Source organism: Seriola aureovittata, chromosome 1 (genome assembly GCF_021018895.1).
Source record: "Seriola aureovittata isolate HTS-2021-v1 ecotype China chromosome 1, ASM2101889v1, whole genome shotgun sequence".
NCBI classification, from domain to species: Eukaryota; Metazoa; Chordata; class Actinopteri; order Carangiformes; family Carangidae; genus Seriola; species Seriola aureovittata.
This window is the reverse complement of record NC_079364.1, coordinates 156,042-181,891: the sequence shown is the minus strand read 5'-3', so window position 1 is coordinate 181,891 and position 25,850 is coordinate 156,042. Positions and strand designations below refer to the sequence as shown.

At 45.8% G+C, this 25,850-nt stretch overlaps 1 protein-coding gene across 1 annotated transcript; it reads left to right on the top strand.

Moving 5' to 3' along the window:
* The first annotated feature begins 2,894 nt into the window (after positions 1 to 2,894).
* LOC130187604 (transient receptor potential cation channel subfamily M member 1-like) lies at positions 2,895 to 25,231 on the top strand. The gene is made up of 28 exons (XM_056405387.1): positions 2,895 to 3,034; positions 6,645 to 6,721; positions 6,909 to 7,101; positions 7,797 to 8,010; positions 8,267 to 8,391; positions 8,601 to 8,772; positions 9,389 to 9,563; positions 10,880 to 11,003; positions 11,929 to 12,001; positions 12,133 to 12,233; positions 12,417 to 12,617; positions 14,301 to 14,435; positions 14,879 to 14,929; positions 15,923 to 16,063; positions 16,179 to 16,208; positions 16,292 to 16,584; positions 16,994 to 17,222; positions 18,415 to 18,546; positions 18,620 to 18,760; positions 18,981 to 19,109; positions 19,542 to 19,793; positions 20,051 to 20,225; positions 20,501 to 20,521; positions 21,090 to 21,234; positions 21,732 to 21,934; positions 22,031 to 22,163; positions 22,401 to 22,762; positions 23,063 to 25,231. The coding sequence occupies exons 1-28, from the start codon at positions 2,951 to 2,953 to the stop codon at positions 23,758 to 23,760; spliced, it is 4,809 nt and encodes a 1,602-aa protein (XP_056261362.1). The 5' UTR covers positions 2,895 to 2,950; the 3' UTR covers positions 23,761 to 25,231.
* The last annotated feature ends 619 nt before the right edge of the window (positions 25,232 to 25,850 follow it).

The following is a 25,850-nucleotide window of genomic DNA, read 5'->3' as shown; positions in this document are numbered from 1 at the left end:
TAGACTTGGACTCTGAGGTTATGAGGATAGATGGCCACTGTTAAACAGAGTGCAAGCGCACATGAAACTGTCTAGTTCCCTGTATCAGGGTTTGGTGGATTCAAAGCCTGGACTCTGTCCTGTCATGGACAGGTGGACAGACTGGACAATCTCAGGTTTGGACAGACGGACAGACAACAGCAGCTCTCATTCTGTCTAACTGAGGACCTCTGCTTCCTGTTTGATGGTGGATATGAAGGCAGATGATGATTCTGACTGTGTTTCTTCCTTCAGGGTGGACCATGGGGGACTGCCTGAGACCTGGTCTGAGGAAGAGTCAGTGTGTTTTAAGTTTGATTCATGAGAACACAGTTACATGTTACACTGGATTGTACGTTTTCTTGACTAAAGTACAAAGATGAATTTCTCTGAGTTTCATTTTTCCTCTGGTTTTTGTCGGCATGGCTGGAAAGATGTTAGTCAATTCAAAATCCACAAACACAATAAACTGAACACAGTGATCCCACAAAACTAATCAAAACATTTTATTAACAGTGGAGCCAACAGGAAGCTGACTGGGTTTTTTTGGTCTTTTGACTGTCAGAAGAGTTTTGTTGCTTTCAGGTGCAGCTCATAAGCTCATATTTCACACGTCTGATAGATTTAAGTTGTGTTCAGGCAGCCTTCAGTTTTCTTCTCTGGATGTGTCTAATAGAAGTCATGAAAACAGGGTCAATTAAAGTCTCCCAGATGTTGAAACAAGTAAAGTGAGCTGAGGTGGATTTATTTTCCACCTCCTCCCTGAATGGCTGACCAAGCACATCACACAGACCTCAGACCAGTGTGCACTTGGTTTTCTAGAGCCAGCTGTGGGTGATGATGTGGACATGGAAAATAAGATGGAGGGATGGAGGCTTAATAATAAAACATTGTTGATGTTGTCAGTTTCACTGATTGTGTTTTTTCACTGTCCAAGGCAACCTGTAAATCACCAATCAAAGGCATATTTATAACCTTAATGACTTAAGCTCTGCAGTGGAGCTAATAACCGTTTTACATGATTTCAAAAGAGGTGACAACTGAGCATTCTTGATGGAGTTGTTCTGACTGCTTCCTGTCTCATATACAAGCAGACAGTTTTCCTACAGGAGAATGTATTCAAGTAACATGAGTCTGTAGGAGGGAGAGGGAATGAAAGACACATTGTTCAGATGCAGACAGATGAAGTTTATTGTTGACAAAGAGAAATCAGCAGGGTCCAACTATTAAACAGCTGAATTCAGACAGAAAGGAAACAAGAAGCATGAAGATGTTTGCTGAAGCTCACAAAAGACTATTTTACTATTGTTCAGTAGGATGCTTGTTTCATCTTGAATTAGTGATTGTTCCAAAAGGGTTAATTTTGTCTTCACAGTCTATAATCTTAGTATTTACCAGTCGTGTCCTCAGTCCAATCCAGTAGTGGGGTTTTCCAGTGTGGACTTTATACATGGCACACAGCACTTGATTCAGCTCCTCTTGGCTGTGCATCGTAACCAGGTGGCCTTTAAAACCACCAGCGGTGTACTTTTGACAGGTTTTCTGAAGTGAGCAGAGAGAAGAAGAGTTAGTCACCACTGTCACCTCATGTTGACCTTTAGTAAAAGTATGAATACAATAAAGTAAAGCCCATTCATAGTAAAAGTCCTGCATTTAAAACCTATTTAGTCCACACACATTCTCCAGGTCATGTAGATGAAGTATCATCAGTTCTGATACTATCACCACACCTGTCTGACTGTGTGAACAGGTCAAAGGTCACTTCCTGTGTGTGTCACACCTCTGCATCATCAAAGTTGAGATGTGGTTTGTAGAAGAAGGCCGTCACGCAGCGGTTGTGACCCAGCTTGTACCACGGTCCGTCAGGCAGAGACTGTTGGCACGGTACCGTTGGATTCTTGTTACACATGTCCCCTATATGATTAAAGACAGGAACGGTGCTGTCAGTGTCGGGCTCCAGTGGAGAAGCTCAGTGACTTGTGTGGTTCTTACCCTCTGCAGAGCCCCACATCATCATCATCATCATCAGCAGCAGCAGGATGGCACTAACAGGACGCATGGTTCACAGATCACTGAGCTGGAAATGTCTCACAGATCATCTCTGTCACCAACAGTCAGTCACATGTTCGAGAACGTTCTTTTATCTGTTCTCATTGTAGTTCAAGGACAAAATCACGTTATTACAAATCTGTCTTTAGCCATATTTGTGATGTGCACTGCCTAAACAGACTTCAAAAAGGTAAACTTTGAGTTTAAAGCTGCTGTATGAACTTGAAAATAAAACATCAGTTTTCTACCACAAAGACCTGAGATCAGAGGTTAAGGTTAATTAAGAGAGGGAGAGGCGTGTCGTCATTATAACGAGGAGGCAGATGTCAGTGATTATCAGAATCTGACTCCGCACACACCTGTTCTCAAGTGAGTGTTAGAGACTGCTGCCTTCATGCTGGTCAGTCCTCTCATAGAGATGCCAGATTCCCCCCCCCCCCCCCCCCCCCCCCCCAAAATCCGGTACCAGAGGTTTGGTTCATATCAACATGCTCAGCCTCACCTGGTCCATGTGTCTACCGTGCTGCCAGCAGGTGGAGCTCTGCCCCAGGGAGATGTTATGGAGATTTACCTTCAATCACCATTTAGTAAATCTGCATCCATTAAAGAGCCCCGCCCCCTGTCCTCAGCAGCGTCCACTAATCCTGATTACAGAGGGAGAGGGAGGATGGGGTCTCTGTCTGCCACATCCCACCCACAGACGACTGAACGCAACACAGACTGAAGGCTGCAGGACCACAGGAGGACACAGGAGACAGGGGATGAGACACAGGACAGAAAAAGAGACATAAGAGGACACAGCAGACAGGGGAGGAGAAACAGGACAGAGAAGGAGATTGAGGAGGAGGAGGATGAATGTGGAGGACAGCTGAACTTTATTAACATGGACAGCAGAGGGAGGAGAGGGACAAACGGATCCTTCAAACGCTCGTCCATCAAACGCAGCGCATCGTCTGGATCACAGAAGGTAAGACGCATCTAAGACTCACCTGAGATTCACCTGAGACTTACCTGAGACTCATCTGAGACTCATCTAAAACTCATCTGAGATTAACCTGAGACTCACCTGATATTAATCTGAGACTCACCTGAGACTCATCTAAGACTCACCTGCGATCAATCTGAGACTCACCTGAGACTCACCTGAGATCAATCTGAGACTCACCTGGGACACATCTAAAACTCACCTGAGACTCATCTGAGACTCATCTGAGACTCATCTAAGACTCATCTGAGACTCACCTGAGACTCACCTGAGATCAATCTGAGACTCACCTGGGACACATCCAAAGCTCACCTGAGACTCACATGAGAATCATCTGAGACTCACCTGATATTCATATGAGACTCATCTGAGACTCATCTAAGACTCACCTGAGATTAATCTAAGGCTCATCTGAGATTCATCTGAGACTCATCTGAGATTCATCTGAGACTCATCTAGAACTCACCTGGGAGGCATTTAAGACTCACCTGAGACTCACCTGAGACTCATCTGAGACTCACCTGGGACGCACCTGAGATTCACCTGAGACTCACCTGAGATTCATCTGAGACTCATCTAAGACTCATCTGAGATTCATCTGACACTCATCTGAGATTCATCTGAGACTCATCTGAGACTCACCTGAGATTCATCTGAGACTCACCTGAGACTCATCTGAGACTCACCTGGGACGCACCTGAGATTCATCTGAGACTCATCTAAGACTCATCTGAGATTCATCTGACACTCATCTGAGATTCATCTGAGACTCATCTGAGACTCACCTGAGATTCATCTGAGACTCACCTGAGACTCATCTGAGACTCACCTGAGATTCATCTGAGACTCATCTCAGACTCACCTGAGACTCATCTGAGACTCACCTCAGACTCACCTCAGACTCATCTGAGACTCACCTGAGTCTCATCTGAGAGTCATCGAAGACTCACCTGGGAGGCATTTAAGACTCACCTGAGACTCATCTAAGGCTCACCTGAGGAGAGAGGACGTCCACCTGAGGTCTGACTGTTGGACATTGATTTAGATGAACTATGTTTGTGACCTCAGAGACTCAGTGTTCAGCTGTAGGAGTCCCCTCTGATTAAGGGAGGTGTTCCTAATATTCTGTCCACTACTGACATCAAAGCTCAATCCCCATCAGATTGCTCGTCCTCTTCCTCTTCCTCCTCTTCTGATCATGTGACCTGATCAGGTTTAACTGACTTCATGTGATTCTGCTGCACAGACACAATCAGCTGTTGTGTTTTCATGTGACAGTGAAATCAGCCTGAGGACTGTCTGTCATCTTCAGCCTCATCTTCATCGTCATCCTCACCATGTCTCCTCTCACACGTCAGTGATGAACGTAACAGACTATGTTTTTCTAAATGAGCTGTTGAATGAAGAGTGTGAGAGATTAACGACTCAGAGGGTGTGAGAGGCCTGGGGGGGTTTGGGGGATTATCAGGGTTGTAAATGAGATTAATGTTGTTCAGAGGAAATCTTGTTTCACAATGAGATGTTATATCACTGAGTTTTATTTTGTACAGAGACAGGAAGTACATCACAGCTCATAGCTGACTGTGTACTTCTACAACACACCACTGTGTACTTCTACACACCACTGTGTACTTCTACTTCACAGGAAATACCACATTTATCTGACAGCTTCAGATCAGAGTTAGTTGGTGGTTCTGATTGAAGCAGGAGGTTCTGACCCTGTGACCTCTGACCTCTGACCATCCAGGATGCTTCTGTATTATTTCACCTTAACCAACCCTGAAGGGAGCTCGGTCAGGGTCAGGGTCAGGGTCAGGGTCAGCCCACTGGTGCTGCAGCCTGTCTGCAGTTGTCTCAGTATTGTGGGATGTCTTCTGTTTGGAGTTGGTGACCCCCCGAGCTGTGTCCTTAAAGACTGAATGAATGAAATCCAGTGGTCCAGGTCGTACTGAAGGAAACTGGTTTGAAGGTCTGAAGTGGACTAAGGAGGATTTGGTCCCTACAGAGACGGTGGACGGACCTTTGAATATTTTGTGGGGATTTCTCAAAGCAGATTTGTTGAGCCTCTTGTGTTGAAGCTCGACGGGTCATGAGACTCCCAGAAGGATTACTTCGGACCAGAGTCATGAGACCGGCTCCAACAAAGAGCCCTGCTGCCTCACATGCTCGTCATATGAACCTGCTCAGCTGCACCGAGACCAGACTGAGACACCCAGTCCTCTCAGAGCTGCACCGAGACCAGACTGAGACACCCAGTCCTCTCAGAGCTGCACCCAGACCAGACTGAGACACTCAGTCCACGGAGACCTCCACTGAGACCAGACTGAGACACCCAGTCGTCAGGGAACTGCCTCAGCCTTCATTCTTGATCAGTTTTCCGAGACGAGACGTTTGGACATTCAGGTAGAGACAGGAGCTGCTGTGGGACAAGTGAGAGGTTTGTTTGATTTCATATCCAGAGTCTGAGTGTTACTATTCGTGTTAACACTCAGACTCCTGTCCTGTTTCCTGGTTCAGTTCAGATGCTGATGATGAGGATGAAGATGAAGATGATTATGATGATGATGATGATGTTCACCATTGACGTGAAAAAGACAATAAAATGGAGGCTCATGTGACTTCACACGTTAATCCTGCATCATCCGGAGTGCAGGAATTTGTCAAAGTGCTTCAGAGAATCACACACACAACAACACACAGTAACACACAACAACATACAGTAACACACAGTCATTAGTGCTGTATGGATTTAAATACACAGGAAACAGATTTAAAGGCTCTTGTGTGTTTTTCGGAGCAGCAGATTAGAGGACAGAGGATAAGAGGATTGGATGCATAAAGAAATGGAAAGCTCCACTCTCCCAGTAATTAGCCAGATACACAAAGACATGAAGTTTGATGTTTCAGCCATTTGTGGCCTGAAAACGATCATAGAAGAAGTAAAACACTACATAACAGCTGTTTGATGGAGACGACATTTTACTGCTCCTCGCTTTAGTCCATAAATTCACTGTCTATAACAGAAACACATTCATGTTTTCTCTCTTCTCTCAGCTGCTTCTCTACATCATTAACTCTCAACTTTATACACTTTTACAGATTTTGACATTTTGCTTTGACATCATTTCTATTATTTCAACATTCCTGGATTAACCTCCAGAGGTGTACTGACCCCCCTGTACACCAAGACATCCAGAAACCTACCAGTACTTCACAGCTGAAGTAACTGATTAATGAGTTCTGTCCTTACCGATTTAAACCAGATCACATTCAGGCTGAGACTCTTTAGTCTCAGGACTGCAGCTTTTATCTGACAAATTATTTAAAGAATTAATGGTAATTAAAACGATAACTGAATGGATTTGGACATGTCTGTTGTGTCTAACACTCACTGGGATGTCCTTCACAGCTTTGAATAAAAAAGAGACAGCTTTCATAATTTCCTGAAAAAAAACTGAAATCTGAAATCTCTGCTGTAACGTCTTTATTTCATTCTTGTTGGTTGTTCGTGTTCTTGTGGAAATGTTCAACACTGTGTTTGAGTTTAGTTTTACAGCATCAGTCCTGATGTCCACTTCCTGTTTTTCCTCAGATTCACAGAGTGTGGATTGAGAGGACTTTCCACAAGAGAGAATGTATCCAGATTATTCCCAGCAAAGACACCAGCAGGTACTGACACAAGCCACAGGGTCACACTGACTGTCAGACCCACATAATGGACTCAAGTCACGGCTTCTTTACCTGAACACATGACTGTTGCTTTAATAAGATCAACTTTGCACCTTTAACTACAGACTCTTTGGTTGTGTCTCTCCTGTCCAAAGTATAAAATGTCTTTTTTGTGGTGTTGCTTTAGGTGCAGTTGTGGTCAGCTGGTGACGCAGCACACCGCCATCCCTCCAGGGACCAAAGAGGAGGGGGCCCCGCTGGTTCAGCTAGAGGTCCAACCGGCAGAGAGATGGACTCCCCTCAAACACACCCAGACCTCCCCCACTGACGCCTATGGAGTCATCGAGTTCCAGGGAGGAGGACATGTTAACAAGGCCATGGTACCAAACAGACACATCTACATCTAATAGACCTGTGACAGACCAAAACTCTGATAGTCCAAAACCTGATAGACCAAAACCTGACAGACCAAAACTCTGATAGACCAAAACCTGATAGTCCAAAACCTGATAGACCAAAACCTGACAGACCAAAACTCTGATAGACCAAAACCCTGATAGACCAAAACCTGATAGACCAAAACCTGACAGACCAAAACTCTGATAGACCAAAACCTGATAGTCCAAAACCTGATAGACCAAACTCTGATAGTCCAAAACCTGATAGTCCAAAACCTGATAGACCAAACTCTGATAGTCCAAAACCTGATAGTCCAAAACCTGACAGACCAAAACCTGATAGTCCAAAACCTGATAGTCCAAAACCTGACAGACCAAAACCTGATAGTCCAAAACCTGATAGACCAAAACCCTGATAGACCAAAACCCTGATAGACCAAAACTCTGATAGTCCAAAACTCTGATAGTCCAAAACCTGATAGTCCAAAACCTGATAGACCAAAACCTGATAGACCAAAACCTGATAGACCAAAACCTGACAGACCAAAACTTTGATAGAACAAAACCTGATAGTCCAAAAATCTGGAGAAGAAAACTCTGGTTTAATGGTGAGATTCATGTAGTGGATCATGTAGTGGATCTTTGTCACTGAACATCTCCTCCTCCTCCTCCTGCAGTACATCAGAGTCTCTTATGATTCTAAACCGGACTCTCTGCTCCACCTCATGGTGAAGGACTGGCAGCTGGAGCTCCCCACGCTGCTCATCTCTGTCCATGGAGGCCTTCAGAACTTCGACCTGCCGCCCAAACTGAAGCAGGTTTTTGGGAAAGGCCTGATCAAAGCCGCAGTGACCACTGGAGCCTGGATCTTCACTGGAGGAGTCAGTACAGGTACCGCGGTCCAGGCTCCCCCTGGTCCCCAGTGAAACACTGATTCAGAATCAGCTGTGTTGTGGATGATCCAGTAAAGAGTGCTCATGTATGTATGTAATTAAACAGGTCCCCACACCTTCTTAATCCATCATCAGGGGATGAACTTCACTTTGGGTGGTGATCACCAACCCAACAGTAAAAATAATAGATTATCTTTATAAACTCTTCTGCCAACTGGATCCTGACCTTCTGCTGGTCATCTGTGGTCTTTCAGGAGTGATCCGCCATGTTGGAGACGCTCTGAAAGACCATTCGTCCAAATCCAGAGGAAAAGTCTGCGCTATTGGAATCGCTCCATGGGGGATCATCGAGAACAAAGAAGACCTGATCGGGAGAGACGTAAGTTAAACCAGATTGAACCAGATTGAAGTGGACTCAACCAGACTGAAGTGGACTCAACCAGACTGAACTGGACTCAACCAGACTGAACTGGACTCAACCAGACTGACCATCATAAAGACTTGGTCTTTAGTCTAGACTCACTTGTGATTTGTAAAACAGTAGCTGGCTCCCCCCACCTCTGATTGGACCAATCACGTGTGTTTCAGGTGACGCGGCCCTATCAGACCATGTCCAACCCACTCAGCAAGCTGTCAGTCCTGAACAGCAGCCACTCCCACTTCATCCTGTCCGATAACGGGACCAGTGGGAAGTACGGCGCTGAGGTCCGCCTCCGCCGCCAGCTGGAGAAACACATTGCCCTGCAGAAGATCAACACGCGTGAGTCATGTGACCTGCTGAGTTTACATTGTACCTGAGCAGGTTAAAGGACCTACATGTGACCAATGAAGATCTTCACTAGACAGGGTTGCTGTGAAAACTGTCTGTGGTCCAGTTCTCCTCAGACTCTTTTTGAACACAACTCCTGGTTCCTGATCCACACTCATCAGTCCGACCTGCAGTGACCATCTTACCAATCATGTGACCTGTGGGTTTCCCTTTGTCATCCTATGCCTGGAGCTGTGTGTAAGGCAGGGACAGCAAAGGGAGGCTCAGCTGTCACCTCTCACTGCGGCCACAGAGGAACAGAGGCTAACAGTTTTCTCCTGCTTCCAGTTTTTGTGCTAAGCTATGCTAACCACAGACCCACACAGAGAGACCAAACTGGATCCTGAGGATCCACAGAGACTTTAGTTCATGTTGATGTACAGAGACAACAGGCTCAAACATCATTGTGGTTTAAGTCAATAAACTGTAAAGAAACAATCTAAACTCATTTCATATTATTTCTGTGATATGTTTGATAACTGGGGTCAGGTCTGGACTGTGATGTATCAGTGCAGGTTGTGATAGTGGTGCTTCAACATTACAGATACTGTGTCTGTGTGTGTGCCAGGTCTGGGTCAGGGGGTCCCGGTGGTGTGTCTGATCCTGGAGGGGGGTCCTAACGTCATCTCCATTGTGCTGGAGAGTCTGAAGGAGGAGCCTCCGGTCCCTGTCGTGGTCTGTGACGGCAGCGGTAGAGCCTCTGACATCATTTCCTTTGCTCACAGATACTGTGAGGCGGACGGGTGAGGATCTCTCTCTTTCATAGATTAGACTCCAGACAGATGACTTTGGTCCGACAGTATGACACGTCCTGAGGGACAGGTCATGAGAGACATGTCCTGAGGGATGGGTCCTGAGAACAAGTCCAGAGAGATACGTCCTGAGGGACAAGTCCTGAGAGACATGTCCTGAGGGACAAGTCCTGAGAGACACGTCCTGAGAACAAGTCCTGAGGGACACGTCCTGAGGGACAGGTCATGAGAGACACGTCCTGAGGGACAAGTCATGAGAGACATGTCCTGAGAGACACGTCCTGAGGGACAAGTCATGAGGGACAAGTCATGAGAGACATGTCCTGAGAGACACGTCCTGAGGGACAAGTCATGAGAGACATGTCCTGAGAGACACGTCCTGAGGGACAGGTCCTGAGAACAAGTCCTGAGAGACGTCCTGAGGGACAGGTCATGAGAGACATGTCTTGAGGGACAGGTCCTGAGAGACATGTCCTGAGAGACACGTCCTGAGGGACAAGTCATGAGAGACATGTCCTGAGAGACACGTCCTGAGGGACAAGTCATGAGGGACAAGTCATGAGAGACATGTCCTGAGAGACACGTCCTGAGGGACAAGTCATGAGAGACATGTCCTGAGAGACACGTCCTGAGGGACAAGTCATGAGAGACATGTCCTGAGAGACACGTCCTGAGGGACAGGTCCTGAGAACAAGTCCTGAGAGACACGTCCTGCGGGACAGGTCATGAGAGACATGTCCTGAGAACAAGTCCTGAGGGACAAGTCATGAGAGACACATCCTGAGGGACATGTCCTGAGAGACAAGTCATGAGAGACATGTCCTGAAGGACAGGTCCTGAGGGACAAGTCATGAGAGACACGTCACTAGGGACAGGTCCTGAGGGACAAGACATGAGAGACACATCCTGAAGGACAAGTCCTGAGGGACAAGTCATGAGAGACAAGTCAGAGGAGACATGTCCCGAAGGACAGGTTCTGAGGGACAAGTCATGAGAGACACGTCTTGAGGGACACGTCCTGAGGGACACGTCCTGAGAGACAGGTCCTGAGGGACAAGTTATGAGAGTCATGTCCTGAAGGACAGGTCCTGAGGGACAAGTCATGAGAGACATGTCCTGAAGGACAGGTCCTGAGGGACAAGTCATGAGAGACATGTCCTGAGAGACACGTCCTGAGGGACAGGTCCTGAGAACAAGTCATGAGAGACAGGTCCTGAGAGACAAGTCATGAGAGACACGTCCTGAGGGACAGGTCCTGAGGGTCAGGTCCAGGACATTCAGACAGGTGAGCGTGTGTTCGTCCACAGGTTGGTGAGTGACAGCGTCAGAGAGCAGCTGCTCGTCACCATCCAGAAGACGTTCAACTACAGCCGCAGCCAGGCGCAGCAGATCTTCCTCATGGTGATGGAGTGCATGAAGAAGAGAGCGCTGGTAGGTGCAACAATAAACAGCTTCACTCACCATCATCAGGTTCTTCTGCTGTGATGACAGACATGATCTCTGAATCATGTTCTTTAAACTGAATGAAGCGATCCAGCCAATGGGGATCCAGGTGGGCGGGGCCACCCTCTCAGTTCATGGGTCCTGGCTGATGGGATGTGACCTGCTCTCTGAGACCTCAGCAGTTGTGACATTAACATAATGATGGAGGTTTTACCTTTGACCCAAAACTGCAGCTCTTAGTGGAGATTGTTCTGTGACCCTCCGCCATTTATTTAATCCCACAATCCTCTGCTTACTCCTGAGAACAGCTGCAGCAGCATTCTGGCCATAAATGTAAAAAATAAATCACATCTCATCACTTAAAGTGATTTGTTGTCAGATTAAATGCTGCGCTGCACATCGACATGTTTCTGGATGGACCCGACCTGCAGTCTGAAACAAGACAGGAACCAACCAGACCAACTGCTTCTCTCCAGCTCACCATGCCTTTCAACTGAGTCAGACCTGAACTACAGGTTGACTCGGTGTGACATCACTTACTGATGATGTCATCATCTCTGATGTTGCTGCAGGATAAAGCTCCAGAGAAACAGAGTCTGCAGAACTTCATAGATATTCCTTCTGTCTTTAAGTTTCCTTCAGTATCACAGTAAAACATCATGATACACTGTAGACAGGAGCTGATTCAGCTGATCACAGCTGATCTCAGAACAGTTTCTGTCCCTTGGATCTGATGCCAGTTTCATTCATCATGTAATTTCCCGCCCTCTTGTGGTGGCAGCAGGGTATTGTCTCTGAAGCTAGCTTTACTTCCATCTGTTTCTGTAGTTTCTGTCATTTTCATCGGTGTGTCGTGTTGACAAAGACTGCAGTTGTGTGTTGTGTGTATCTCAGAGTTGTGTGTTGTGTGTAGATCACAGTGTTCAGGATGGGCTCAGAGGGACAGCAGGACATTGAGATGTCCATCCTCACAGCTCTGCTCAAAGGTAACATCTACACATTTATTAAGAAGACACACACACACACGGTCATCACAGTCACATGACCTCACCTTTTCTGTGTGCAGGAAGTGAAAGTGTGAGTCTGAACACCTGTTGTTTGCGGATGATGATTTCAGGTACAAATGCATCAGCGTCGGATCAGTTGAGTCTGGCTCTGGCCTGGAACAGAGTGGATATCGCTCACAGTCAGATCTTTGTGTACGGACACCACTGGCCTGTGAGTTCACAGATACTGGATCTATACATCTATTGATCAGTCCGTTGATCTGTCTTTCCCACTGTGCCCAACACTGTCTCCAAAAAGACAGATCCTCAGCAGAGTAAGACAAAACTCAGTGACATCATCAAATCTAATTATGTCTGTGTGACTGAAGGTGTTGTCTCTTCCTGGTGTCTGCAGCCTGTGAGCGCCTTACCCACCGACCGTCCTAAAAGCCCGACGACCCAGAGAGCAGCAGCAGTAGCAGCAGGAGGAGGAGGAGGAGGAGGAGGAGGAGGAGGAGGGAAAGGCAAAGCCAGAGGGAAGAAAGGAAAAGGAGGCAAAACTAAACCTGAACCACCAGAGGAGACCGACCCCAGGAAACTGGAGCTGCTGAACTGGGTGAGTGACATCATGACTTTTAATAAAACAACCAAGTTCACGTTCACTTGTTACCTGTTCCTCTGACACAGTCACAGTGTAACACAGACACACACCTCACACTCACATGAATTGATCAGCTACTCAAGTGATCAATAGATTACCTGATCAGATACCTGAGTTCAATAGTGCAGTACTCAAGTGTAACAGCAGGGGGCAGCCCCCCACTAAGCTAAAGAAAGAGAGTTCGACCAATCACAGCGCTGGGTTCAGTCTCCCGAACATCAGGCGGGGATAACATTTCAACATAGTAAGAGAAACAAATGTCACAGCTCCTCGCTCCATCTGGCTGCTCAGGTGAGGGCGGGGCTTAACTCCTCTGTACAGGTGAAAGTGTGAAGACTATTTAACGTTTTTAATGTTATGCCATTTACAAGCTAGCTCTTTGACGATGACGATGATGATGATGATGATGATAAAGGTGATGATGATGATGATGAGGATGATGGTGGTGATGATGATGATGAGGATGATAATGGTGATGATGATGATGATGATGATGATGATGACGATGACGATGATGATGATAAAGGTGATGATAATGATGATGATGATGATAAAGGTGATGATGATGATGATGAGGATGATGGTGGTGATAATGACGATGATGATGAGGATGATAATGGTGATGGTGGTGATGATGATGACGATGACGATGACGATGACGATGATGGTGATGATAATGACGATGATGATGATAATGTGATGATGATGATGGTGGTGATAATGACGATGACGATGATGATGAGGATGATGGTGGTGATAATGACGATGACGATGATGATGAGGATGATAATGGTGATGGTGGTGATGATGATGACGATGATGATGATGATAATGACGATGATGATGATAATGGTGACGATGATGATGATGGTGATGATGACGATGATGATGATGATGATGGTGATGATGGTGATGATGACGATGATGATGAGGATGATAATGGTGATGATGATGATGATAATGGTGATGATGATGATGGTGATGTTAATGACGATGATGATGATGATGATAATGGTGATGAGGATGATAATGGTGATGGTGGTGATGGTGATGGTGATGACGATGACGATGATGATGATGGTGATGATGGTGATGATGACGATGATGATGATGATGATGATGATGGTGATGATGGTGATGATGACGATGATGATGAGGATGATAATGGTGATGATGATAATGGTGATGATGATGATGGTGATGTTAATGACGATGATGATGATGATAATGGTGATGATGATGGTGGTGATAATGACGATGATGATGAGGATGATGATGATAATGGTGATGGTGGTGATAATGACGATGATGATGATAATGGTGATGATGATGATGGTGATGTTAATGACGATGACGATGATGATAATGGTGATGATGATGATGATGATGATGATGATGATAATGATTATGATGAGGATGATGGTGGTGATAATGATGATGAGGATGATGATGATGATGATAATGGTGATGATGATGGTGGTGATAATGACGATGATGATGAGGATGATAATGGTGATGGTGGTGATGATGATGACGATGATGATGATAATGGTGATGATGATGATGGTGGTGATAATGACGATGATGATGAGGATGATAATGGTGATGGTGGTGATGATGATGCTCCTCCTCCTACAGGTGAACTCTCTGGAGCAGGCCATGATGGACGCCCTGGTCCTGGACAGAGTGGACTTTGTAAAGCTGCTGATCGAGAACGGAGTGAACATCCATCACTTCCTGACCATCCCCCGCCTGGAGGAGCTCTACAACACGGTGAGTCAGCTGTTCACACAGGAAGCTGCTGTTCACCTGTTGTGTTGCTGCAGTTACAGAGCAGAGGGGTGAAGACAGTGACGCTGCCTCACATTATAACTTTAACATCACATGACGTCACTCTGACTCGCTGCTCCTCAGTTATGAAACAAAGCATGGTGCTTTAACCTCCATATTCTCACTGTTTATCTGCAGCTTAACGTCCATCAGTGATCCACTGATATTCTGTTATATCACTGAGGTCTCTAATCTTAATCTTCAGCTTTTAAAACAACATGTCAGTCACATTATTGTTGGTCTAAAGTCAGGCTCTCTGCTCGCTGTGATTCAGTTCTCTGATGTTCACACTCAGTTAATCTGTCATGTGTCTGTCATCAACGAAACCTGTTCATCACACACTCACTGCTTTGGGTTTTCATCACTTCATTCTTGTGTTCCTGCAGAAGTTGGGTCCAGCCAATACGCTGCACTTTGTGGTCAGAGATGTGAAAAAGGTGAGACTCGTGTCACAGACTGATAAATTACGGTGGTCGTAAGGCTCAACACGCAAACAGTCAAGTTCAGGAAACATTCTCATCAATGTGATACAACACAACAGGAAGTGTTTCCAGTGGACAATAAAAATCAGACTGGGACAAACTTGCATGGATGTAATATAATATGATTTATATTAACGCTTGTTAAACTTGTTGTACTAACTTCAAAAATCACAAAGATTGAACAACAAGTTCGTCCAGCCAAGCTTCAACCTCTGAGACTGAAGCATGAACAGTGAAGAACCAGAAGCTGCAGTTCCTCTAACGGCCACTAGAGTCTGGCTCCAACAGTGAGTCAGTCCCCATAGACTCCCATGTTAAACTGTCCAACTTTACAGCAGAAATAAACATGTTTACAGCCTGGTACAAAAACTGTTTTGGTCTCTAGAGCTAATTTCCTCCTTCATGACACCTGTTTATATAACTCACCTGTTTATAGAACTCACCTGTTTATATAACTCACCTGTTTACATTTTTATTAAGGACTGAAGTTATGGAGAACTGAGGGCGTGGCCTCTTTGAGTGACAGGTGGGTGAGTCTCAGCTCCCCCACAGCCCTCTTTGACCATATATGGATTAGCTGGGAGTTAGGGGTGGAGTCAGACATTGACTGTTGGACGTCCATCTTATTTACAGTCTGTGGTCCCAGCCTGGTTCATCACTTTTTAGCATCCATTGGAACCACTTCCTGTTGTGTCGTGAGTATCTGCAGCTCAAGTGTCAAACTGATGAAGACGTTTTCTGAACTTTTTAGTGTTTTCTTTAGTTGCAGTGTGTTGAGCTCTCAGGGCCAACATAGAAATACGTTGTATTCACAGCTGTTATTTCTGTAGTTGAATTTAAAAATGTAGAAATCAACTGATTTCTTCAACAGCTGTTTGTTTACATACTGTTGACAGTGAAGAGGAGAGACCTGGTGAGAACTGGTTCATGAACAGGTTTGTGTTTCAGGGAAACCTCCCTCCAGATTACCAGATCACACTGATCGATATCGGACTGGTGCTGGAGTTGCTGATGGGCGGAGCCTACCGCTGCAAATACACCAGGAAGAGCTTCAGGACACTGTACAACAACCTGTACGGCCTCAAACGGGTGAGTGACAGACCAGAGAGGGAACACTGCACTGAATCTTCTGAGGGTCCAGGACCTGAGGAAGCGCCTGAGAACTGGCTCTGATGAACTGACCTTATTGTCTTTTCTCTTGCAGCCTAAAGCTCTGAAGCTTCTGGGGATGGAGGTGAGTGGTCCTGGGTTTTAAAGTGTCGTGTCACTTCATGTTGTCTCGTCTCTGTCAGTCTATGTGTGGACTCGTGCCCGCAGGACGATGAGCCCCGCCCCAAGGGCAAAGGAAAGAAGAACAAGAAGAAGGAGGAGGAGGTGGACATCGACGTGGACGACCCAGAGGTCAGCAGGTTTCAGTACCCGTTCCACGAGCTGATGGTGTGGGCCGTGCTAATGAAGCGGCAGAAGATGGCGCTGTTCCTTTGGCAGCGGGGGGAGGAGGCCATGGCCAAAGCTCTGGTGGCTTGTAAACTGTACAAGGCCATGGCCCATGAGTCGTCTCAGAGCGAGCTGGTGGATGACATCTACCAGGACCTGGAGAATAACTCCAAGTGAGTCCCACGCAGCCAGAGTCCAGGTCCGGTTCAGATCCAGACTGGACTCTGGACTCTGTTTCAAGTATTAAATACTTCATTTGAATTTAAAAATAAGCAGCTTGGTGATCAGCTGATCTGAGAACTGTCATGTGACCATCACTCACAACAGCAAGGTTTTTATGAAGTTCAGTCAGTCATGTTTGAGTTGAGTTAACTCTGTTGCCATGACAACAAACGTAGAGACACCAGACAAGAGAGGAAGAGTCAGAGGTAAGTAAGAGGTTCAGTCCGACATTTATGAGCTGAGCTGATGAGGTCACATGACTCGACCTCAGCTGAACACACAGTAACGGGAAGCTCAATGTGACTGAAAGTTGGTTCATGATGACCTTAGCCTGACTGGGGCGCTGTGCTCTCTGTGCAGGGAGTTTGGTCAGCTGGCCTACGAACTGCTGGACCAGTCGTACAAACACGACGAGCAAATCGCCATGAAGCTACTGACCTATGAGCTGAAGAACTGGAGTAACTCCACCTGTCTGAAGCTCGCCGTCGCCGCCAAACACAGAGACTTCATCGCCCACACCTGCAGCCAGATGCTGCTGACGGACATGTGGATGGGCTGTCTGAGGATGGGCAAGAGCAACAGCCTGAAGGTACTACAGCTCAGCACTGAGGCCTCCACCTACAACACCATAAAACACAGACCAGCTGAGACAGAGTGTTTCAAACTGTCAGGATTATTAACCTGTCCCTCCAGGAAGTCACGATGTCGCAATCACAATAATTACATTCAGCCAATCCCTGTGAATTCTGCACAACCTTGCATTTCTGTCCAATCACTGCAACTTTTCCACAAATTTGATCAAAAATCATCAAACTTTCCCTCCAGTTGAACCAATCAGACCAGTCCCTGATCAAACCTTGATGATGTCACCAAACTCACTAGCTTGTTTGTGGTGTCGAAGCATGAAGCATGTCTCACATTCACCAACAAACATCACTGTTAAAGACCATGTGAAGACATTCAACCATGTTTTACATGAAAGGGTTAAATAGTTCTGTACAACACTGTACTAGAATCACAGGTGTAGAGCCTCCGGAACGATGCTCCTCTACTTTTATTCTCCAGATGAAATAAAGTATCTTCAGTCACATGATCACGTTGATAAATATCTACATTTGAAGAACCTGAAGATCTGATCATCACTGAAGAGTCTGTCATGGAGAGAGCTGATAAAAACACATGGAAAGTCATACTGACATTTAAGGTTAGGTAGTAGTAAGGTATTGATTGATTTCAATCATCAATCATGCATCAAGTAACACTTAGGAAAACATTTCACCTTAAAAGTGGGCTCTGAGCTGCTCAGAACTAGGTTACAGATGGATAAATTGATGAGGTGATTCTAAAGATCAGCTCTACCTGTGATTCAGACAGAGCAGAGGAGCAGAAGACTGTGTCACCACCTGCTCTGACCTGGATTTATTCTCACTGGAACAAGTTGCCTTCGATTTTTAATGAATTATACAAAACAAGTTAGACTATTTTTGCCATTTTTATTTTCTCCCACAGTCTCATTGTAAAAACCTCTAAAAACTTTGCAACTTTTATTGCAATTCTGAAGAAAAGCTGGTCAAATCATGTTTTTCAAGTATTTTAACCACAATCCTAAAAAAAGCCTGTGAAATCCTGCATGGACTGATTAACAGTTAATTACTCAACCTGTGACATCATCAGCAGAGATGGAAATGTTCTCATATCATAAGCCTAGATTAAGATATAAATAACAATGGGATCAGGAACAGGCAGCTCTGTTGACTCTCTGCTTCACTTCCTGTCTCCAGGTGATCTTAGGGATCATTTTCCCTCCCGCCATCCTGCTGCTGGAGTTTCGTCTGGGAGATGAAGCCTCGTTTCATTCGTCCAAAGAGAACGAGGACAGTAAAAGTAAAGAGGACGACAACAAATCCAGCAAGGTACCAGACATACGGGAGCCTTAGATACTTCATGTCGTCAGGGATAACTGTTCTAATGAAGAGTCTGTTTCAGGACGCCGTCTCCAACGTGGATGCCGTGTCAAAGAAAGGAGACGAAGAAGAAAACCAGGACAAACAGCGGAGGAGGATACCCATCGGGAGGAAAATCTACGAGTTCTACAACGCCCCTTTCACCAAGTTCTGGTTCAACACGGCAAGTCCTTTCGTTCATGACCAATCTGTAATTAGCTGATATCAGTGATGTGAACTTCATACAGGTCATTAAAGGTCACCTCACATGATGCAGGTTTCTGTAAAGACCCTGTCTGAACCCAAACAGCAGAGCAGTGGTTCTGCACAGGTGACCCTGCAGCGCTGCATCACGTAACCTGAACATAAAGGTAACCTGTCTGAACCACCCGTGTCTCCGTCAGATCTCCTACCTGGTCTACCTGATGCTGTATAACTACATCATCCTGGTGAAGATGGAGCGATGGCCGTCTCTGCAGGAGTGGATTGTCATCTCTTACATCATCACTCTGGGACTGGAGAAAGTCCGACAGGTAAACAGCAGAACACACCTGAGCTCAGTTATGTGCTCAGGTGTTACCTGGACAGTCCTTACCTACTGTTCTTCCAGTGATGCTGATTTGTCTTAACAGGAGGGAGTTTGATTTGAAATCAATAGATTCTGATCAGTGAATTCCCAGCTGTGATTTTTCCTGTTGATCTTTGATTATTTGATTTTCGCTCTTCAGTAACTTGTATTTATTTCACTGGACCAATCCTCTTCCTCTGGACCAGTGTGGTACTCCACAGGGGACTGGTGCAGAGTGTCCTCTTCCTGTGAACCAGGGGCCTGTGGAGTACCACAGGGCTCCATGTTAGGCCCACTGTATTTATATCTCCTGTTGTTTATTAGAACAGTCTCATGTCTCCGTAAATCCTCTTCCGTCCGTTCATGTCTGCTTATTCTCTGACTGTCCTGTGGTCAGATCCTGATGTCGGAACCAGGGAAACTGAAGCAGAAGGTCAACGTGTGGTTGGAGGATTACTGGAACATCACGGACCTGGTGGCGATCTCTGTTTTCCTGCTGGGTTTACTGCTGCGGCTGCAGAACGAGCCCTACATGGGCTATGGACGTGTCATCTACTGCGTCGACATCATCTTCTGGTACATCCGGGTCCTCGACATCTTCGGGGTCAACAAGTACCTGGGGCCCTATGTCATGATGATTGGGAAGATGGTACGACGTACAAATCAGTCTAACTTTATTCTTCAGGGGACAGTGAACAGGAAGTGACAGAACAGTGTTCAATATTCTACTGAAGTCAAAGAAGCAACAACACAGTGTAGAAAAGTCACAGTTTAAATTCAGACTGAAGTGAAGTCCAGAGAGTTTGAATGATCAGTTCTTCATTCTCAGTTCAGTTTAGTCTTTTTTTCTTTTTAATTTTTATTATAATTTCTGGTCTCTGATCTGGTCTCTGGTCCCTGGTCCAGATGATTGACATGCTGTACTTCGTGGTCATCATGCTGGTGGTCTTGATGAGTTTCGGCGTCGCTCGGCAGGCGATCCTTCACCCGGACGAGGAGCCAACATGGCGTCTGGCCCGAAACATCTTCTACATGCCGTACTGGATGATCTACGGAGAGGTGTTCGCAGACTCCATAGACCGTAAGACTAGAGTCCACCGTAAGACCCAGCTTAGTCCTCCCTGTCCTCACCTGTCCTCCCCTGTCCTCGCCCTCCATACACCGTAAGACTAGAGTCCACCTTAGTCCTCCCTGTCCTCACTCACTTTTGAAAATATGACTCACTGTCTGTCTCTGTTCTCTCTGATGATCATGGTGTTGTCTCTGTCCTCTCTGTCAGCTGATGATAACAATGTCTCTTTTCTGTTTCCTTTCTGTCCTGTTGTCTCTTTCTGTTCGTCATCCACCGTTGGACAGTTTATGCGATGGAAATCAACCGTAAGTGTCTCAATCCTTCAGTAAATGTATGTTTCCTGTGGCTGCTTCACAATAAAAGCCACTTTAAGCAGCAGGAAATTTTACCATGTTAGTGTGTTAGTATTAGCAGAGGCTTTGACAGAGAGAAGTGGAATCAATCACACCACAGACAGTAACAGGATTACTGTGATCAGATGACAATGAAAACTACGACCTAGAGATCAAGTCAGTGAACACACCACGGCTGATTCAGATAAATACGAGAAACAACTTTAATACAAATCTGAGTCTTTTACTGTGAAAGCAGGAAGTGTGTTTCTATAGTGTGAGATTAAAGTCATCACTACTGCTTCATTGCCACATGATCATTATGCCAATAAAGTTTTAATCCAAAGTCTGGACACACTTTTACTTCATTATTTATTTGTCACATAAACACATGTAAGATTAGTATTTTGATCCTTGTGTGTGTGTGTGTGTGTGTGTGTGTGTGTGTGTGTGTGTGTGTGTGTGTGTGTGTGTGTGTGTGTGTGTGTGTGTGTGTGTGTGTGTGTGTGTGTGTGTGTGTGTGTGTGTGTGTGTCTCTCAGCTCCGTGTGGAGAGAACATGTATGATGAAGATGGGAAGAAGCTTCCTCCCTGTATCCCTGGAGCCTGGCTCACTCCGGCCATCATGGCCTGTTACCTGCTGGTGGCCAACATCCTGCTGGTCAACCTGCTTATCGCCGTCTTCAAGTCAGTCAACACACACACACACACACACACAGACACATTATTTGTGTCTGTGTGTATTTTATCACAATAAGTGAGTGAATTCTGGAGTTATGGCCAAACACATATTTTGGGGGTCACAGTGACCTAAACTTTAATGGGTTCATGTCTAAGTCCAAGTGATTACAGAGAAAACATGATGTGACTGTTTGTTCATGTGTTTGTGTTAAATGATAAATCATTATCAGATCCAATATCAGTCAGAGTGTATTTTTGATTATTATTAAAATACATAATACATATTTTGAATATGGAATAATTAGTTTGTTTTCTGAATGTGTGTCCAGTTAAAACCACGAGGTTACTGTGAATGTAAAATGTAAAACGGTTGTAGACGTTCAAGGACGTTGGATTGTGGAAACACTGAGAAGCTGAGATGTTTTAGAGACTAAACAGAAGAGAAAATGAAGGTGATCATCAGCCCTGAAACAACCACTAACTCCTCCTCTTCCTCCACACAGCAACACCTTCTTTGAGGTGAAATCCATCTCCAACCAGGTGTGGAAGTTCCAGCGGTATCAGCTGATCATGACCTTTCACGACCGACCCATCCTGCCCCCCCCCCTCATCATCTTCCCCCACATCTACATCGTCCTGAAGAGGCTGTGCTGCCGCTGCAGGCGGAGGCCAGAGGGCGAGCGCGACGACCGCGAGAGGCGACTCCGTAAGACTCACCTGTCTTTATTCTAAAATAACCAGGTTGACCAGGTTAAATCAATCAGGTTAATGAACCTGGTTATTGAACGTTGTGTTCCCTCAGAGCTGGTGCTGAGCGCTGACGAGCTGAAGAGTCTCCATGAGTTCGAGGAGCAGTGTGTGGAGGAATACTTCAGAGAGAAGGACGATGAGAAACAGTCGTCCAACAACGAACGAATCAGAGTCACATCTGAGAGGTCAGGTGACAACACACACCTACACACACACACACACCTACACACACACACACACACATCTACAGTAACACAGGGACACAAACTGTCTGGGTTCAGTGAGAACAGAGACAGGTTCTTCTATTATTTATCATTTTACAGTCTGATGTATTATTTCCTGTGTCGAACACTGTCATACTTGTTGTTTACATCCACCATTGTTGTGTCAAAGTGAGGATCCTCCCTCCCCTCTGTGTTCAGGGTGGAGAACATGTTCATGCGTCTGGAGGAGGTGAATGAGAGGGAGCACTCAATGAAGGCGTCCCTGCAGACGGTGGACCTCCGCCTGGCTCAGCTGGAGGAGTTCTCCGGCCGGATGATGAATGCCGTGGAGAAGTTGGCAGGCATCGACCGGTCCGAGCTCGTGCGAACGCGCTCCAGAGGCTCGTCCGTCTGCGAGCCGGCGGCTCTGTTTAGACACGGCAGCGTCAACAGTGCCGACGGCTACAGTCTGTACCGCTACCAGCTGGAGCACGAAGACAGGATCTCTGTGTCCGGAGACATGGAGGGAAACGACAGGAAGGTCCAGCTCAGTCCAGAGAGACGAGGGGTAACCACAACAGGTGGGACCACACACACATACATGTATGTACGTATGTATGTATATGTATATGTATGTACCTATGTATGAATGTACATAAGTATATGAATGATTGTATATATAAATGTATGAGTATATGTATACATATGTGTTAGCTACACATGTCAATATATGACATTGTTCCAATTTATAACAGTTTTCATGTGTCATTTATACGTATATAGACTATAATTTAAATACATATATAATTTTACTTCATATTTCCATATATTTCATATATGGAAATATGACAATTATTTGAACTCCTGTTTCCTGTTTCCAGGTGACGTGATGGAGTTCGGTTCGACTCTGGAGGTGAGAGGACCGAAGGACAGGACCCAGTCGCTGTCCAACGTGGACATCCTGATCTCCCCCTGTGATCCAGACCTCAGACCGGCCCACAGCAGTCCTGCTCCACCTCAGGCCGACCTGATGGAGGCTGACCTGGAGAAGCCAGCTGAGAAGACTCGAGTGGAGGCGGCGGTGTCCTTCCCTCTGGAGAGGTCAAAGGTCATGCAGTATTTATCCTCTCCAACCCTCAGCGGCTCACCCTCCTCCAACAGGAAGTCCATCAGCAGTATCCTCTACAGCCCCACCCATCAGGCCCAGGAGGGGGGCACCATTTCAACCCCCCCCAAATCCCCCAGAGTGACAGTGGAGAGGAGCGGACCCAAAACCACACAGGAGGCAGACGAATCCAGGTTGGCCGACGGGGGGCAGAGGGGTGAGACGGTGGATGGTAACTATGGTGACAGAGGCAGCGAGGAGCTGTCGGAGCAGCTGCTGGTGGGGGAGGACAGAATGTACCCGACCCTGCGCTCCAAGAGTCTCAACACCAACCCAAGGAAGACGAGAGCGAAGAAGAGGGAGAACGAGGAGAAACCCCGCTCAGCCGGCAGTGTCAGAGACCTGGTGTCAGCTTTCAGCGGGGCGGCGGGGGGGCCACGGTCCAGGACCAGGTCCAGAGACTCCGACTGCTGATCCTGAAGGAGAGAGCTGAACTCTGTGGACTGTGTTTCAATTCAAAGCAGCAGGAAGTTTAATGTTAAGGAGTCTGCAGTGGAGACGAACCAACCAATCAGAGCTTCACGAGGTTCAGCTCACAAAGACCTCCAGGAGGGTCAGAAACAAAACCACCGGCCCCGAGTCCAGACCTCCCTCTGCACAGCAACACCTTGCAGCCCAGGAACCGGATCAGAGGCCGGATCCACCTCAGCTGGCTCTCCTCTGATTTAAATCAAACATCCTGTGAGTTCTTTCTGAACGAATGAATCTTTTCAAAACCAGATCAACAGATCTGATCAGGATCAGTTTGTTTTCCTGTGAGATAATTTGATGTATTTATTGTTTGCTGTAAACTGTAGGTCTGAGGGCAATGTGTTATTATTGATCAGGTTCAGTCACTGAACAGCATGTTGGACATCATGTGACACAGAGACAGAACAGCTGAGAGACATTCAGCTCAGCTGTGAAAACAAAGATCATTTATCTATATCATAGTTATTTTATATGATTCATATCTTTGTTTTCAGCCCTATGTTGATCAAAGCTCCGATCACGACCTCAACCTGAACCACCTGATTAAACCTGAACCTGGAACAAAGACCAGATTAAACCTGAACCTGGAACAAACACCTGATTAAACCTGAACCTGAACCTGGAACAAAGACCTGATTAAACCTGAACCTGAACCACTTGATTAAACCTGAACCTGAACCACCAGATTAAACCGGAACCTGAACCTGAACCTGGAACAAAGACCTGATTAAACCTGGACCTGAACCTGGACCTGAACCAAAGACCTGATTAAACCTGGACCTGGAACAAAGACCTGATTAAACCTGAACCTGGAACAAAGACCTGATTAAACCTGAACATGTACCTGAACCAAAGACCTGATTAAACCTGAACCTGAACCACCTGATTAAACCTGGACCTGGAACAAAGACCTGATTAAACCTGAACCTGGAACAAAGACCTGATTAAACCGGAACCTGAACCTGGAACAAAGACCTGATTAAACCTGAACCTGAACATGGACCTGAACCAAAGACCTGAATAAACCTGAACCTGAACCACCTGATTAAACCTGGACCTGGAACAAAGACCTGATTAAACCTGAACCTGGAACAAAGACCTGATTAAACCTGAACCTGGAACAAAGACCTGATTAAACCTGAACCTGAACCAAAGACCTGATTAAACCTGAACCTGGAACAAACCCCTGATTAAACCTGAGCCTGAATCACAGATCTGTGCTCATTGATACACTTCAGTTTTTCTCTTCCAACCAGTTGTATGAACAAACTCTGATACAGACTGAGATCTTCCATGTGTAAAACCTGAACCCTGACCAGGACTAAAGGGAATGAAATCTACCTCTGTACCGTCTGTCTACTCTGTTTATATCTACGTCTGTTGTGTCTGTCTACTACGTCTATATCTATGTCTGTCTGACCCTGAAAGTAAAAGACTGAAGCATCAAATCTGTTTGTGACTCTGATTCATCCACCGATCAGAGACTACACATCCTCACTTCCTGTCAGGAGGTGGAGCAATACTTCCTATCAGACTTGTCCAGGACCTGAAGCCTGTACTACGAAGCAGGAACTTCAGGAGTAACTCTGGGTTTTCAGTCCTACGACGGTGGTTCAATTGTTACTGGGGTAAATCACCATGGTAACTTACACTGAACTCCTGACCTGCCACGGCGCAGGTTAACTTACAGGATTAGAACTACTGACCAATGAAAACATCATTGCTACAGGATCCTGAGAGGGACAAAACAGTTTACAATAAAGTGATCAAAAATAATGAGCAGTGGATATAAAATATAAATCAGTCTTTCCATGTGTCCACTCCGGTTTTAAAAGAAAGCCTCTAAAAAAAAAAGGGTTTATCACGCTAAATAAATATATATCTATTATAGCTTACTTTTAATTGAACAGATATTCTTTAATCCGACAGGATTCCTGACAGTGATGAAGCTTTTACTCTCCTCTTCATCACTGAGCTCAGAACATGAGCAGACTCTGACCACGACTGGAATAAAAACTAAACCTCTGATGTCT

Coding starts and splice junctions, on each gene's coding strand:
- LOC130187604 (XM_056405387.1), top strand. CDS start 2,951: ATGGACAGCAGAGGGAGGAGAGGGACAAACGGATCCTTCAAACGCTCG. Junction 8,392..8,600: donor AAGACCTGATCGGGAGAGAC/GTAAGTTAAACC, acceptor CGTGTGTTTCAG/GTGACGCGGCCCTATCAGAC. Junction 18,547..18,619: donor ACGACAACAAATCCAGCAAG/GTACCAGACATA, acceptor AGTCTGTTTCAG/GACGCCGTCTCCAACGTGGA.